Here is a 16,481-nt window from a genome sequence, read left to right as displayed (position 1 = left end):
TTCCTAAACTACTTTAAGGTTTATCATGAACCTTTACTCACATTTATCCCTTGGACTACTTGGTCCTAAGGGCTGCTCTATTAAAACATACGTGGGACCCAGGGTAGGCACTTTTAAAGTGAGGTACTCACCCATAGATGCAAGTTAGAAATTTCTTATCATTTCATTATGAATTCTGTGAAATCAAAGTACCTTGGCATATAATTTTTTTAAACTGCCTTCCATGGGTACCATGTATGTTTAAATGGAACAGCCCTAAATGATTATGGTGCTGACCAACATCTTGGCAAAAAAGTCTTGTACACTATTCCACCTGACTACTTGGTCATATCAACATGAGGTTTTAACTGAAAGAGTTCTTATGATGTCCAGTTGGTCCTAAATGAAAATGGTACTGATCTGAAATCTAATTTGGTTACCATGGCAGCATGCTTGAAAATTGTGTTATTGTTGCACCTCCTGAATGGATGATCATATCAGAATGAGGTTTCCACTGCAGGACTTCTTATGATGTCTAGTTGGTCCTTTATGAAAATCGTAACAATCTGATGTCTAATATATCTGCACTGTGGTCAGCTTGAAAATCATCTTATCAATGCTTCTAATGATTTCTGTTATTATTAGCATGGTGCTTTCTCTTAAAGACTTGTTATAATATTTTGTTAATACTAAGTTAAAGTGGTGATAATCTGACATCCAGCATGTTGCCATTTTGAAAATCTTGTTTTCACTACTTTACTTAATGGAAGATCATTTTGACATGGGGTTTTAATCAGTTCTTATGGTCTCTAGTTGGTCCCTAATGAAAATGACTAATCCACAATATAGCCACCTATCTTGAAACTATTTTTATCTCTACTCTTCCTATATCAGCATATTTTTTCTCCAATAAACTTCTTATGACATCTGTTATTGAATCTTTCATAATTGTGATTCTAGAGTGAATATGACCTAGTTACTTTAAATAGCAGATTTCGATCAGAGCATAAACAGTTACCACGTGATCTGATGTAATGGTCATTTGCAGAAATGAATGTAGTATCTAATAGGGGTTTTTCCCTGAAGGTGGCGCTATGAAAACCCACTTAAAATGGCTGATATTTACAGCAGGCATCAAAAGGCACTTCCATGCGAATGGAGTAGAGGCATCAAAAGGTGCTTCCATGCTAATGGAGTAGAGGTGTCCAAAGGCGCTTGCATGAGGTAAAGGGTTATGACATGGGGTTTCACTAGAAGATTACTTATGATCTCTATACTTTGTTCTCAATGAATATGGTGCCAAGCTTATGTCAGGTATGTGCACCACAGCAGCTAATTTGAAAATCTTGTTATTGCTGAAGAATATCAGGGATGGTTTCTACACTCAATATTTAAAGGAACAAATGATGTTATCTTGAATTCCTGGAAAAACATTTCACCCAGTAGAGCATCATTTACTTCATGGGACTCTTGCTTAGTGTCTGTTGTACAGTATGCTTCCACAAATGAAGCTATGTAATTTATTTTAATCTCTGTTGTGCAGTAATTTCTCACAAATTATGCTAGGTTTTATTTAATCCCAATTGTACAGTATGTTCACACAAATTATGCTAGGCTGTTTAATTAGTTAATACTTGTTGAACTCTGTTTGGGTCTAATTTGTATGCACAACCAATGAAATGTGCAATGTCTCTGTAAAAATGAACCAAATTATTCATTCTTCAATCTAAATTATTTTTCCACTGAAAGAAAAAACACTGATATAAAGAATCTTAAATTTGTTAAATGAATTGAATAATGTCCCACTTTTGATTGCCAAGGCTTGCAAAAGCTGGACATTATTCAACTCGTTTCTTAAATTCAGTATTAAATTATTACCAATTTGAGATCCTCTCCCTCTCTCTCCTTCATGATAAATCTTTGTTATCACAACTTCTTTGTGCTTCCATGATTTGTGCAAGAGTTATTGCCCTTTGTGACTTACAGCTGATGCAGTGAATGCCAGAATTTTGTAACTGCAGTTGCACTTGCAATTTTTAGTGCATTGCTATGAAACTTAGCACATACTATACTAATCATCAGAATGTATACATGTTGACCAATTGTTTTACTTGCACTATTTTAAGAAATGCATTTGACTCGAGACCCTTCTCCATTATGTGAGGCGGGGGGGATATTTATGTGAGCATATTGCTCACTTTACCATTCATTTAGTTTGGTTCATTCAGTGTCTAGTCTAGGTGAAATTATTTTTTGGACCTTCATGTATTGTATATCTTTTGTAGTCCATAGTGTATCTGACAACAGTTTCTTATTAAAATGGTAGAGACAATGTTTCCATATAGATTTAGATCCAACTTTTTGTATTGGTTTGTATCATCAAGATCTTGATTGAGTTAATGAAATGATCCAGCAGCTAATTCTTTGGAATTTTATTTCCAAGCATATTTTATTTGAGCACATACCTTGAAGATCTTGATAGAGTTGAATTATGAGAAACTTGTATGCATACAAATAAGATAAAGGAAGATAATGGCTGAATGGATGTGTAGGCATTCCCTTCCATCTGCTGGGGTGCTCTTAGCTACAATGTCGTAGCCTCAACTTGATTTTGTTGTGGCTGAGGCTACAAACTGATCCCATATCATGTAATGAAGCCATAAAAATCATCACTAAAGTCAGAAAAACAAACTGTGGAAATCTACTACATAAGTATAAACATGTGAAAGAAGTTTGGCCTATTTTTAATTTATTAAACCCTTACACAATAAAATAAATTGGTATGGTTACACTAACCTCACTGTAACCACCATAACAGATAAGGCGAGACTCTTGCATGACCCCTTTTCTATATAAGACTTGCCAGACCATATTTGGATATTCTACCCTATGTTATTATCAATCAAGTGGCGAATAATGGCTTCTTGGTGGAATTTCAAAGTTGCCAATAAACCATATTTACTTTTAATGTGCAGAATTTCTGACTCGTACCGCGCCAAATGTTTACTACGATTTGTTTATGTTTCCACAAAAGACCTCAATGTCCTTATATGGCACACAAACAAATGAGGCAGAGAACAGAAGTAATTGTTATTTGAACTAATATGGCGGATGATCTAAACGAAAATATCGGATAAAAAAGGTAAACGAGATTTTACAACTGTTTATAAAATAATTTTTGATATTTCCAGTATTAAATAAGAGGGCTACTCAATTTTTTGGATTATATGCAAGGAATATGTTCAAATTGTTGATATTAGGCTAAAAGAGTGCCGGGTGTGAATCACACCCGGCTTGTTCCATTGACACGTATATGCTCATGTTAGTACCCTGTCCACGAGGTAGGAGTAAGGGTACTAATATTAGTACTAGGGTGCTCTAGTCATCACATACCTTGAAGATCTTGATAGAGTTTAATTTTGAGAAACTTGGGGTGCTCTGGTCATCAGAAGTCCCAGACCAGTTTTGTTAATATTGTAACCCATCAGAGGGAATTGATTCATTTATTCAACTGATCACTTCGTCTATTCATTGAGAGGTTATCTACCCCTTGTCACTGGGGAAGATGGTATTGCTACGTGTGACATATATTATTAAGATCTTGGACAGATTCAGTTGTAAGCAACATGTACAAGTAAGTAGGTTTAGCATCTGATTTTCATACCTGTTTCATACCTGTTTTCTCTCATGACAATGTAACATTTGAAATGACCTCTTTTCAGATGTACTGTGAGGGAAATAAACACCATTCTTTGTCCACCATGATTCTAGCATCCCCTGAAGGAAGCTTAAAGGGTCTCCTACATGATCCATATGGTAAGGATTTAAATCAATATTGTATTTTCCTTTGCTGGTTAATTCATCACATGGTAAAACTACAGTTCCTTGGTTCAGTAAGGACTGCAATCAATTTTGTATATTTTTGGTTGCTAGTGAATTCATCATGTTGTAAACACTACAGTTTCTTTGGTGCAATACTTTTTGGTAATGATTCAAATCAATTTTGTATTTTCACTTGCTGACTAATTTGTTACATGGCAATGACATACATGTGATGGAACCAGGATCTCAAACCAGTAGATTTACAAAGTTTAATCAGTAGATTAGGCTTCTAAACCAGTAGAATTTTTTACCTACATACATTTTATGTTATTCATGGGGATTGAAAACAAATGAAAGCATATTTTGGACATAATGTGTATTGTCTTCATAGTTTACTAAACCAACAAGCTTTGAACATAATCTGGGTTTCGATTCTGATATTAAAATAATAAAATGAGTCATATATTAGCAGTTAATGGAAAAACAAAGATTTGTTTTTCATAATGCGGAGATTTTTTAAAATAATATCCAATAGTATTTTTAGTTTCTTTCACAAGATCACTGTGTGATGACCACTGATGACATTCACTGTGATTTTTAAGCTTCACACTTAACAGGATTTCAGTAGTTCTCTGGTCCAGATTTCCTGTTGAATCACTTTTTATTTTGCAGAGAATAGCTAATGTTGTCTCTTTATAAGCATTAGAATGTAGTAACAACAGCACAACTATATTTGGTCTGCAAAGAACTTACAGCTTTAGTTTCCTGTTGCTGAGTTTGCAAGGTTATTGACTTCTCTAGAATAGTCTTCCAAGTTATGTCCACTCCATGGAGGAAGTCCATGACTGGGACTTAAGATCTATTTCTGAGTCCCATCCTGAAGGACTTCCCCCTCTTCATGGTTCAGGCCCAAACAATCTTTTGACATGTTACACAACTGTAAATTTCAAAAACATTAAGAATGACTAAAGCCTTTCAATAAACAATAAAAAAGCACATGATATATTTATGCTTTAGCGATTAATTTATCCAAAATTTAAAATTAAGTGTCTTATAATATACTGTTAAATGACATATTTTTTATTGGGGGGGGAGAGACTAAAAAAACGTGTTTGGAGGTTCCAAAAGGTGTCAGTGCACATGACTCAGAAAAAGCAACATCGTACAACTGAGAATAAGTTATATTCTCATGTAAGCCTATAGAAAATGACTGGAATTTGAAATCTGAATAAAAGAAAATAAAATATATGTTTTCTACGATGCATTTAATACACTTTAAAACAAAAAGTTGGTAGACATAGCTTGTGAGATATCATCACCACACACGTGTACTTACATAACTACAACCACAGAGATATTAAAACTAAATGCACAGAGTTTCTGTCTCTAAAATCCATTGGACAGTGCAATACAGTCTTAACTAGATGCAGGTGCTCTCAGTAGTTCAGGTGGGTTTAATTGGAGAGTGGTATTCATTGTGTGGGAACATGTTAAGCGGAAGATTGTAAAATGACTTTTAGGATAAAAAAATATCTACGCACATTTTTTATTCTTTATTTCATTAATTGAATAGTCATGTTCCCGACTGTATCAACATCTTCTCGTATTAATCAACTCATACATATTGTCTTTTTTATTTTAAAAACCCTTTTTCTTGATCTTTATTTCTCAGATTTCTACATACACCACTCCCTCAATAACTCGTGAACAACAGGGTTGAAAAGCATCAGTGAAGTGAGGGCATGACTTACCAAGGGATCTATACCAAAAAAATAGTAAAGATATATAAATTGACAGATGGAGACAAGAGTAGAGGGGGTGGTAGATTACATTGTTGAATACTTGTTTTATAATTATGTTAAAAATAAAGATTGTTGAAAACATTATTCCACATGGCTTCCATACACTTAACATGTGTAAGCTAAGCATATTTTGTATTTCATCACTGCTTTTTATTTGTTTGTTAAAAATTAAACTTTATTACTTTTTTCAACAAACTCAATGTTTTTTTAAAGAAACATTTCAAAAACTTGTGTTGTCATTGTTTTATTATTCTGTCACTTGATAGATGGTTAGGTTGTTATGTAGGCAGGTAGGTTTAGTTACAGGAGAATATTAAAAAAATTCTTAATGTTTATTCAATACGAAACATAAATTTAATGGGTGTAAAAAAATCGTCATAAAAATGCCAATGAGAACACAATAATATTTTCAGTTTATGACACACTTGACAAATATCACTTCACTTAGATAATTGCATGCAGCTGCCTGATTCACTGAGCATATCTCTCCCAAAAATGAATTTTGTTTTACTCCATGTTGATGCTGGAGTTGCCAAAGGGCACCTGTGGCTTGCCATAATATTAGTGTCATTATCAATACTTTTTGCCATTTTCTCTGCTTAGGCCTTGAGAATTGTTCCAGAGATAGGAACACAATATTGAAGCTGATGTGTGAACCAGGTGTTCACAACATCACATAATTCCACATCGTTTGCAGTCCATATCGTTTGCAGTCCATACTTGTTTACATTTGAACCCATAATCAGAATCAACATCATGAAAGTAATCCTGAAATATCTGTTCATCTTTGAGCCGGAATCTCAGTGTTGACTCATAAAATTTGAGATCACTACAAACTTTGATCTCTATTTAAGAAAGTATGTTTGACCCATAAATTCTAACAAAATATTTTTCTTAGTGAAGCTTGCAAATTTCACAATGTTTATTCTACCTTTCTGGCATTAATTGCCATTTTTTTAACAATAAAACAAGCAATACATCAATGTTTCATTTACCTGTTCTGATCACAATTTTCCTCATGTTCAACCCATGGGGCCATTTTTTTTGTTGACATCTTTTTACAAAAATGGGATCCATGCCAGACACTATGCTATAAGCTTGTTTTCAAGTTATTAAGGGAACAAGTTAATGTGGCAGCATTGTAGCATGCAAATTAAAAACCATTGGCCTTTACTGATTAAGGACGGAGTTTTGCATCTTAGAATTGTACCCTTCCTCCAGGGACTGTGAAATTTTCACAGTTTATGATAGATCCAAGCAGGTGGTATTAGCAAAAAGAAGGATGTAGCTCTACAGGAATGTCAAGTAACATTGAATTCAATGTACATTAAAATATACATATGCAAAAATGCCATTTTGATACCCTCTTTTATTTACTACAAGAAGTTAGTTGCAGGACTGGAGTTTATTTCTGGATTTTAGATTTCCTCTCATTACATCTAAAGCAGACTTGACTAAACTTCACATTGACAGATGAACCTTTGTAAAAATTTGAGCAACTTTGGGAAATGGTGCAAAATGGGGCAATCAGGCAAAAATCATGGGGCCATAAGTTTCAAATAAGAAGTCCATTTTTTACCCATTTCCTCTGTTGAGACTTGATACCCAATCCATAACAGAATTTCTTACATGTCTCAGCAACTGTCGATAAGGAAAATCACTCTGAATCAGACATTTTTGGACTCTATTGGAAAAGCATGACATTTTTCTCTTCTACCCAAATGTTAAGTGAAAATGAGGAAAAGCTCCAGGCCCTGCATAGGTAATGTATATATTGGGAAACACCTAAATATTCTAATAAAACTGCAGGGTTTGTATACATCCTTGAAAATTTTGAATGTAAATGATTCTTTATGTTAAATTGAAGCCCTTGAAAGCCTTGAAAATCAAAGGGCAATCAAACTTAATCTGCCTACAGTGAGCCACAATGTAGACAGCCATGACTTTGCTAGGTTGATGATTGACACAGCATAACAAAATTAAATATCCAGTGCAAAAGAGTTGATTTTCCAAAATCCATATTTGTTATATGTCTACTGTACACCTGGCCATCTTTATAACATGCCATAAATTCTGGGTTTTGCAGTGTTAAATTGGTTTTGGTAAGTTTATGACTAAATAACCTTCCAAGCATGCCCATTAGATACGAGATGAGTTGACATTTTGTGAATCAAATATTTCAGTGACATAGTCACATGGCTACTAATACCAATGACCATAAGGTTGTGATAATACTTGAACACGCCTAACCACCTGTATAAATATAGCCATAAGGTTGTGGTAATTCTCAAACCTTTGTACACACCTGGCAACCTGTATAACATGTCAAAATATTTAGTTCTAAAAGTGTTTGGTTTAGTGAAGCTCACTTTTTCTACTTTTCAGGTACATTCCAGCCAGAAGGTTTAGCTGTATTTGCTGTCATCTACTTTTTCCTTGCTGTGTGGGCATATGGTTTGAGTGTCTCAGCTGGAATTTTTATTCCATCCCTGATTTTAGGAGCTGCATGGGGTCGACTTTTTGGATTGGGAGTTCTTTATCTCTATCCTGGTGATCCTGAATATGTAAGTTTGCTTAAAGAGTTAAAGGTAACTATGCGGGTTAGTTTGCCCGGGGTTGCTCCAGGGGCATTCTCTTTCAGGAAAATTTGAAATCAAAGATATAAATATGGCATAATTTCATGTGCTCCTGGGGCATTTGTTCAGAAACATACCTTCTTGAGATGATACCACTTGTGACAGATGGCAAAACAGGGTTTGAAATTTTCCATCTACAGTCTAGTGACAGATGTCAAAACAGGCATTGAAACTTGCCTTCTACAGTCTAGTGACAGATGTCAAAACTGGCATTGAAACTTGCCATCTGCAGTCTACATATACAGTCTGCACCATGATGTGCTGTTGCAAAATATGATGTCAGATCAGGGTCTATGTTGTTTGCAGTTGGAATTGACTTGTAAGCAAGTATGTATGATACTAAGCTGTGTCTAGCTGCTTGTAAACCAGAGAGTTTTTATCTGTTTGGACAATTTTGTAAACATTATGCACATGCATTCACTCTTACCTTTGTTTCTCTTCTTGTATCCAATAAAATCCACAAATTTTTCACAAATTATTCCAAATGAATTTGTCTACACAGTGATGTATTTTTTTTCCTATTTGTCCAAGTCTTTCACAACTTACTTATACACTGTTTACAAAATTATGTGCAATATTTTTAGAAATATGTCATCAGCCTTATCATCATCGCTATCAGCATCCTCTTCTTCTGATGATCCAGTCTCAGAAACTTCTATGTCCGAACCTAAATCTCACAAAATATACAACTGCTAAACATATCTTTCCTCTGCTTGCTCAGTATTTACCAGATCAAAAGTGGTTAACTCCTCCTTTTCGCTCTCATTGTCATCAAAAATCACTCTTACGTCTACCATCATTTACGATTTTTCATGGGGCCCTGAGTGGCCAAGTGGTCTAAAGCTCTCTCCATTATGGATCACTGCCGTCTCACCTCTGTCTGCGCTGGTTCAAGTCTCAGATTCAGCCAATGTGGGTATGTGAGAAAGCTTGCCAGTAGCTTCTCGTGGGTCGGTGGTTCTTTCCGGGGTTTTCCCGGATTCTTCCTCCACCATTAATACTGGCCGCCATGTATAGCCTATCGTGTGCTGAAAAATAGCATTAAACCCCACATCAACAACAACAACAATTTTTCATGAACAGAACACGTGTAGTGAAACTGCTGTCAATTAGTAACCCTTCGCTTCTGAACAATTCAGACTTGCACATTTTTAATTAGTTTAATATTGGTTTGATTCTTGAAGAAAAACCATTTATAACCAATCAGAGATGTATCTAATGCACATTCATCATGACTGGAGATAAGATCGGCCAATGAATGTAGTAAACAAACCATGACTACAGGCAGAATTGGTCATTGAATGCAGAAACCAGAAACATACAGACGGGATTAGGGCCGAATGAGTTAAGTCTTTCCTCTCAATTTCTAACTTTTGGCGAACATTTTAAAAAGAAAAATTTTTCAATGAAAGATGCTACTGGCAATAATTTTATACAGCAAAAATTTAGTGTCTTTAAATGAGCACAACAATGATTCTTTTGTAAATTAAAACAAGTCATGCAGTTTTGATCTTAACTGATTTTTATTAGACTTGAATGAAGCATACCTCTAAACTACATTATTTCTGTCATCTTTTAGGCATTGATAAAAATCAAAGCCCAATAATCTTTGGGCGTGGAATAATTTTGTAAATTGATAAAACATGAAATAATTGTAAGTACATCTGAAATGCTTTGAATAACAGCTGTACAACTGATAATCACATGAAAAGCAACTGCAACACAATACCAGTGTAATACCATATATCTCTAATGATAACCCCATGCATGATGATAAGCCAATCCAAGATAGTAGTCACATAAATGGTAACACAATACCATAGTAACATCATATTTCTCCAGTGATAAGCCCATGCTTGAAGATTAATCCATCCAAGACTAATGATCACATGAATGGTAATTACAGCACAATACCACAGTACTTCTTCTATGATAAGTCCATACTTGAAGATAAACCCATACAAGTAGTCACAAACAGCAACTACAACACAATACCAGGGTAATGCCAATGTTTCTTCAATAATAATCCCATGCAAGACATATGGACATATGAATAGAGGAACACAGTACTAGAGTAATACCATATTTCTTCATTAATAAGCCCATGTAAGACTTAGTCATACAAATAGAGGAACACAGTACTAGGGTAATACCATATTTTTACAGTGACAAGCCTACGCTTGAAAATGAGCACAAGATTAACAACATTTTAATTAAAATACACTATATACAAACATCAGACAAACCTTTTTTGTTTTTAGAAGGCACCCTAAGGCTTACCATAGTAGAAATAAGGTACATGACAAATGACTCTAGTTCATTTATATGATAAAAACACAATATTTGTCTTGCTTGCAAAACATGAAAAATCACATTGTTAAGGTATTGAAAGTGTCAACATTGTGTCACATAGGTGGAATTTTGCATGGACCTTTTAAATTCTTTGGTGATAAGATTCTTTTGCTGATAAGGCATTTGTTTTATAGAACACTCAGTTACTTTACTAGAAGTTTGAAATAACTTGCCATATATCAGCTTAAGGATCAATAGAAAATAACACAATAGAAAATTTGTTGATGGATGTTTTCCAGATAGAGAGGTATTTGACATGAGAATTTAAACTAAAGTCATGTTCATTGTCATGCTTTCATACATTGCTGTTGTTTGAGTGAAGGCACCTACTGCACATCATCTAATTTGGAGCATCGTTTTTTCAGTGATTCTTAACCATTTTGAAAATCCACCTTTATGAAGAAATGATGATGATGACACTTTTTGTTGTTAAATTTTTTGTTAATAATCCCATTGTACTTTTAAGGCAGATGATGTCCTACGGAAATATGCACTGATTGGGGCAGCAAGTCAGCTCAGCGGAATGATGCGTACCACTATCAGTCTGACAGTTATGGTTGTGGAATGTTCAGGAGAAATTTCCTTGGGCCTGCCCATAATGATTAACCTTGTGATTTCCAAATGGGTTGGAGATTTTGTTAGCACGGTAACTAACTACACAATGATATATACCAATTTTATTCAGAGTTGTTAGATTCAATATTTAATGCTTATTGTTCCTTTCTTATATAAACATCAACTTTCTGGCTTGCTTGTACAGTCCCAGGTTAATGTTCGATAAGTTAATTTCTTACAGTGATTGCACTTCAGTCCCAAGTCAAAATGGAAGACAGTTTAAAAACAGTTTCTTAACCTTTTAAAAAGCAGTTTTATAATTTTAGCAGTTATTTCTCATTTGCTGTGCACTTCTGTCAGAAATCAAGATCTGTCAATTAATTTACTTACATTCAATTACAAAAGTAAATTCTTTGCAGTTATTTAAGCCTATTGAATGCCTAAGCAGTTTTCAGGCATTTATTTTGCTGCAAAAATTTAAATTTAAAGTTAATGTTCTATAAGTTGATTCCTTTCAGTGTACATATTTCAAATATTGGTGATCATATCAATATGCTGTGCAGGATTTTGGGGCTTGTTTTGTTGGAGTTATGGGGGAGTTGTTTATAAACGTTTTCATGATTACTGATGAAATTATGAGTTAAATTGAGCCAGCAGATATTTGTCTGATTGAATTGTATGCTTCTATCTGCACAAATAACATATGCCATTTGCAATTAAGGGGAATATCCATTTTCCTTTAATTTCTGGTTTGCTATTTAGGAGTCATCTTATGCACTTGCATGTGCCTTGATGTATTACTAATGGGATATTCCCATCAGGCAGCACCATGAATTGTCCTTGTAAATGGCAGCTGTTCCAGAAGAACTTGTATGGAGCTGTGACAAAATATGCTTCCGTAAAATGCAATGGAAGTGTCAAAAGGCCATTATTGCATTTAAATGAGGGAGAGGCCTCCAAAATAACTTGAAGTGTCAAAAGGCCTTTATTGCATTTAAATGAGGTAGAGGCCTCCAAAATAACTTGTATGTCAGGAAATGGTTAACTTAAATCAGAATAATGATCTCCTTCGAGAAATTTTAGAACTTTCTTAAGTTGTGATCCATCATCTTACCAAACTTAATTTGAATTACTTGGGTTGTATTGTGTCTGATTTCATGGATTGGTGCTTCAGCTCAAGTTTCATTCTCAGAATGGTTTTACAATATAGAACTTTACTTTCCAGAGTTAAGTCCTCTTTATAACAAAGATTCTTGGTGGGGACAACCATGTTCAGTATGCACATTTCTTGCCTCTTTTAAATAGTAAATTAGATTTAAATTCTTAATGTGAAATCTATCTTGAGATTTCCTTTCAAAGTTAGGTTATTGTGGTTAAAATTTATCTTTTGAAATCAGGGTTTATTTATTACATTTTTGAAAACATGAATTCTTTGTATTATTGTATATAGCATATTTGACAATTATTTAAATAATCTGAAAGCCCTTTTTTTCTTGTAATTTTTTTTCTTTATTTAGGGTCTGTATGACATGAATCTTGAAGTCAGTGGTATTCCTTTGTTAGCATGGGAACCACCACCGCTGTGTGAAGACATAAAAGCAAGGTACAGTCATTTTAAATATTTCGAATGAACTGTACACATATTCTTTATTTGTAATTTTCACTTCAATATAAATATCAATAAATTTATTTTGGGGTGTAGTGTGTATTTGATTTTTCTTATTTATAATAGCTACCCTCAAGACTTGCTAAAAGCAGTCTTTTTATAGAGTTCACTCAGAAACTGGCCAACTTAAGACATTAAGGATGGAAGGAAAGCAAAGATTTGAAAGAACAAGCCTGAAACAGTATCTAAAATGCAAAGTAAAGACAAAAGACTTTTTTTTCTCATTTTGCTTTAACCAACATAATCAATTCTGAGCTTTCAACAGTTAAGACTACATGATCTATGGATTTAAAGAAACCTAATTTTTGCTTTTATTTATTTATATATTATAGACCCTATATCTTATGCTGGTCAATTCTATTCATTTTTAGTCAAGAACTTTCTTTCAGTAGAAACATAACATTCTAACCAAAGAATTTCTTCCACCATTTTGTCATTTGTTTGGTACAGTAATACAGCATATCAACCTGTCATAAAAGCAGAACATTTTTTTTCATGTTAAATGCATTCTTATGTAGAATCTAGAAAAACTAATTATTTTGCTGTGTGATATGCAGATCATAAATAACCAGACAGTTGACATTACCATCTGCTATTAGGTGTATTAAACTTTGCCTGTCAGCGCATTTGAGCATCAAAACAACAAATCATTGCTTGTAGCAAGTGAATATCAGAAATATTTCTTCTGATGAGTGAAAATCTCTTGCATATTTGCCCACTCAGTTATGTATATATATTTGTATTCACTCAATACAAGCAAATGTCCTTTTTGTATTTATTCACCCTTAGTCTATTTAGAATGGAAATGCAGTATGATGACATTGACTCAAAAACAAAAATGGGGTCCATACATTTATCAAGTATGACCAGTATGACCTTTTAATGTGACTGCCAGAACAAGTTTTTATGTATTTGAAATGTATAATATTTAGGGTTTGACTTGGAGTGAATCAGTTATAACTGAGTATTCAAGAATATGACCTAGTTAGATGTTAGTATTGATTTCTCGGTGAGAAAATGACTTTATCTTTGGGTAAAATTCTGTGAGAATTTAGTCACAATGTGATACTATGAATGCATTTAACAAAGCTCGTCTTTTTGTAGTGACCTTATGAGTCAGCCAGTGACCTTTTTCAATATAAATGAGAAAGTCGGCCATATTTTGGAACACCTGAAGACTGGTACACATAATGGCTTTCCTGTAACTTCACCTAACCCAGATGTAAGTCCTTTTAGAGCAATACTACAGTCGGTTCTCAGTAATCCAACAAAATCTGTTGCAATTAGAAATGTTGGATAAACATTAACTCGACCATGAGTAATAAATATTGAATAAACATTAATTTGACATCAGTAAGAAGTGTTGAATAACAATAATTTGAACGTCAGTAAGAAATGTTGAATAAACATTAATTTGACTGTCAGATTATATAAACAATATTGCATAAGAACTTAGTACTTCCAGTACATTTTATAAAAGTTTTGTAATGCTTATGACGGAGATATAAAAGCGAACTCTGTAATAAGTGAGGTTAATTTATACTGACATGATTCTGTCGATATTGTGTATAAGATGTACAAAATAGGATATTAATGATGTGAAACAATTTATAATTGGTTCTCAAAAGCAATAAAACTAAATATGAAATGACTTAAGTTGAGCAATAATATAGAAAAGAATTTAAAGACATCTATGACTAGACCCATGTTCTAATAGTGGTAGTTATACTGCATCACACTTATGGACTAAGAGTTTAACAGATTTAATGACATCTATGACTAGACCCATGTTCTAAAAGTGGTAGTTATACTGCATCACACTGATGGACTAAAGAGTTTCACAGATTTAATGGCATCTTTGACCCGACCCATGTTATAAAAGGGTGGTATTGTTTGGAGAGGCAATGTAGTGATGGACTGAAATATTTACATATGTTTATACAAGAAGAAATGCATGCCCAACTGTACACAGTGTCAATACATATCTTCCATCACATAACGCCCCTAGACACCATGTAGATATATATCAGATACATCACATAATGCCCCTACTCACTATGTAGACCAATATCCCCCAACCCATAATGCCCTACACACCATGTAGACCAATATCTTCCATCCCATAATGCCCTACACACCATGTAGACCAATATCTTTCATCCCATAATGCCCTACACACCATATAGACCAATATCCCCCATCCCATAATGCCCTACACACCATGTAGACCAATATCTCCCATCCCATAATGCCCTACAGACCATGTAGACCAATATCTTCCATCCCATAATACCCTACACACCATGTAGACCACTATCTTCAATCCCATAATGCCCTAAACACAATGTAGACCAATATCTTCCATCCCATAATGCCCTACACACCATGTAGACCAATATCTTCCATCACATAATGCCCTACAGACCATGTAGACCAATATCTTCCATCCCATAATGCCCTACAGACCATGTAGACCAATATCTTCCATCCCATAATGCCCCTAGACACCATGTAGACATAGATACATCACATAATGTCCCTACACACAATCAAGACACATATCTTGCATCACAACCTGTCCAGTGGTTAGAATGTCCACCTCAAAAGCAGGAGGTCATGGGTTCGAACCATGGCCAAGTCATACCATAAATAAATATGATCCTAACAGCTGCCATGCTAGGCACTCAGCATTAATAGGTTTATGTTAGGACTGGTTGGCCCAGTGTCAGGATGATGTGTCTGGGTGGGAAATGATGCTACATGTCTGAGACATGATGCCCCAGTGCTTAAGACATGAATATAAACTGCCATATGATGGAAAAATTTGTAAAGCTACATTAAATATCAAAATCACACACACACACACACACACACATCCCATAATGCCCCTACACACAATGTAGGCCCATTTCTTATTAACACAATGCACACACACACCATATTGACCAATATCTTACATCCCATTATGTCCTTATACACCATGTAGACCAATATCTCCCAACCCATAATGCCCTACACACCATGTAGACCAATATCTCCCATCCCATAATGCCCTACACACCATGTAGACAATATCTTACATCCCATAATGCCCTACACACCATGTAGACCAATATCTCCCATCCCATAATGCCCTATACACCATGTAGACCAATATCTCCCAACCCATAATGCCCTACACACCATATAGACCAATATCTTACATCCCATTATGCCCTACACACCATGTAGACCAATATCTCCCATCCCATAATGCCCTACACACCATGTAGACCAATATCTCCCAACCCATAATGCTCCTACACACCATGTAGACAATATCTTACATCCCATAATGCCACTACACACCATGTAGACCAATGTCTTACATCCCATTATGTCCTTATACACCATGTAGACCAATATCTCCCAACCCATAATGCTCCTACACACCATGTAGACAATATCTCCCAACCCATAATGCCCTACACACCATGTAGACCAATATCTCCCATCCCATAATGCCCTACACACCATGTAGACCAATATCTCCCATCCCATAATGCCCTACACACCATGTAGACCAATATCTCCCAACCCATAATGCTCCTACACACCATGTAGACAATATCTTACATCCCATAATGCCGCTACACACCATGTAGACCAATGTCTTACATCCCCCTGTGC

The 16,481-nt window shown here is 34.8% G+C and overlaps 1 protein-coding gene across 5 annotated transcripts in view; it reads left to right on the top strand.

Moving 5' to 3' along the window:
- LOC149785824 (H(+)/Cl(-) exchange transporter 7-like) overlaps positions 1 to 16,481 on the top strand; it is a 179,956-nt gene that overhangs the window by 133,634 nt on the left and 29,841 nt on the right. For all 5 annotated transcript variants that reach the window (XR_016425461.1, XR_016425460.1, XM_089979769.1 and 2 more), the window contains 5 exons: positions 3,702 to 3,795; positions 7,989 to 8,167; positions 11,058 to 11,237; positions 12,664 to 12,749; positions 13,917 to 14,034. Coding sequence is in view for 3 of the 5 variants with exons in the window: in XM_089979769.1 (XP_089835895.1) it covers positions 3,702 to 3,795; positions 7,989 to 8,167; positions 11,058 to 11,237; positions 12,664 to 12,749; positions 13,917 to 14,034 (657 nt within the window). In the remaining 2 variants the exon portion in view is untranslated. The remainder of the gene's footprint in view (positions 1 to 3,701; positions 3,796 to 7,988; positions 8,168 to 11,057; positions 11,238 to 12,663; positions 12,750 to 13,916; positions 14,035 to 16,481) is intronic.

This window comes from Sinohyriopsis cumingii, chromosome 13 (genome assembly GCF_028554795.1).
Source record: "Sinohyriopsis cumingii isolate HCF-2022 chromosome 13, ASM2855479v2, whole genome shotgun sequence".
In the NCBI taxonomy this organism is placed as follows: domain Eukaryota; kingdom Metazoa; phylum Mollusca; class Bivalvia; order Unionida; family Unionidae; genus Sinohyriopsis; species Sinohyriopsis cumingii.
This window is presented reverse-complemented; position numbering and strand designations above follow the sequence as displayed.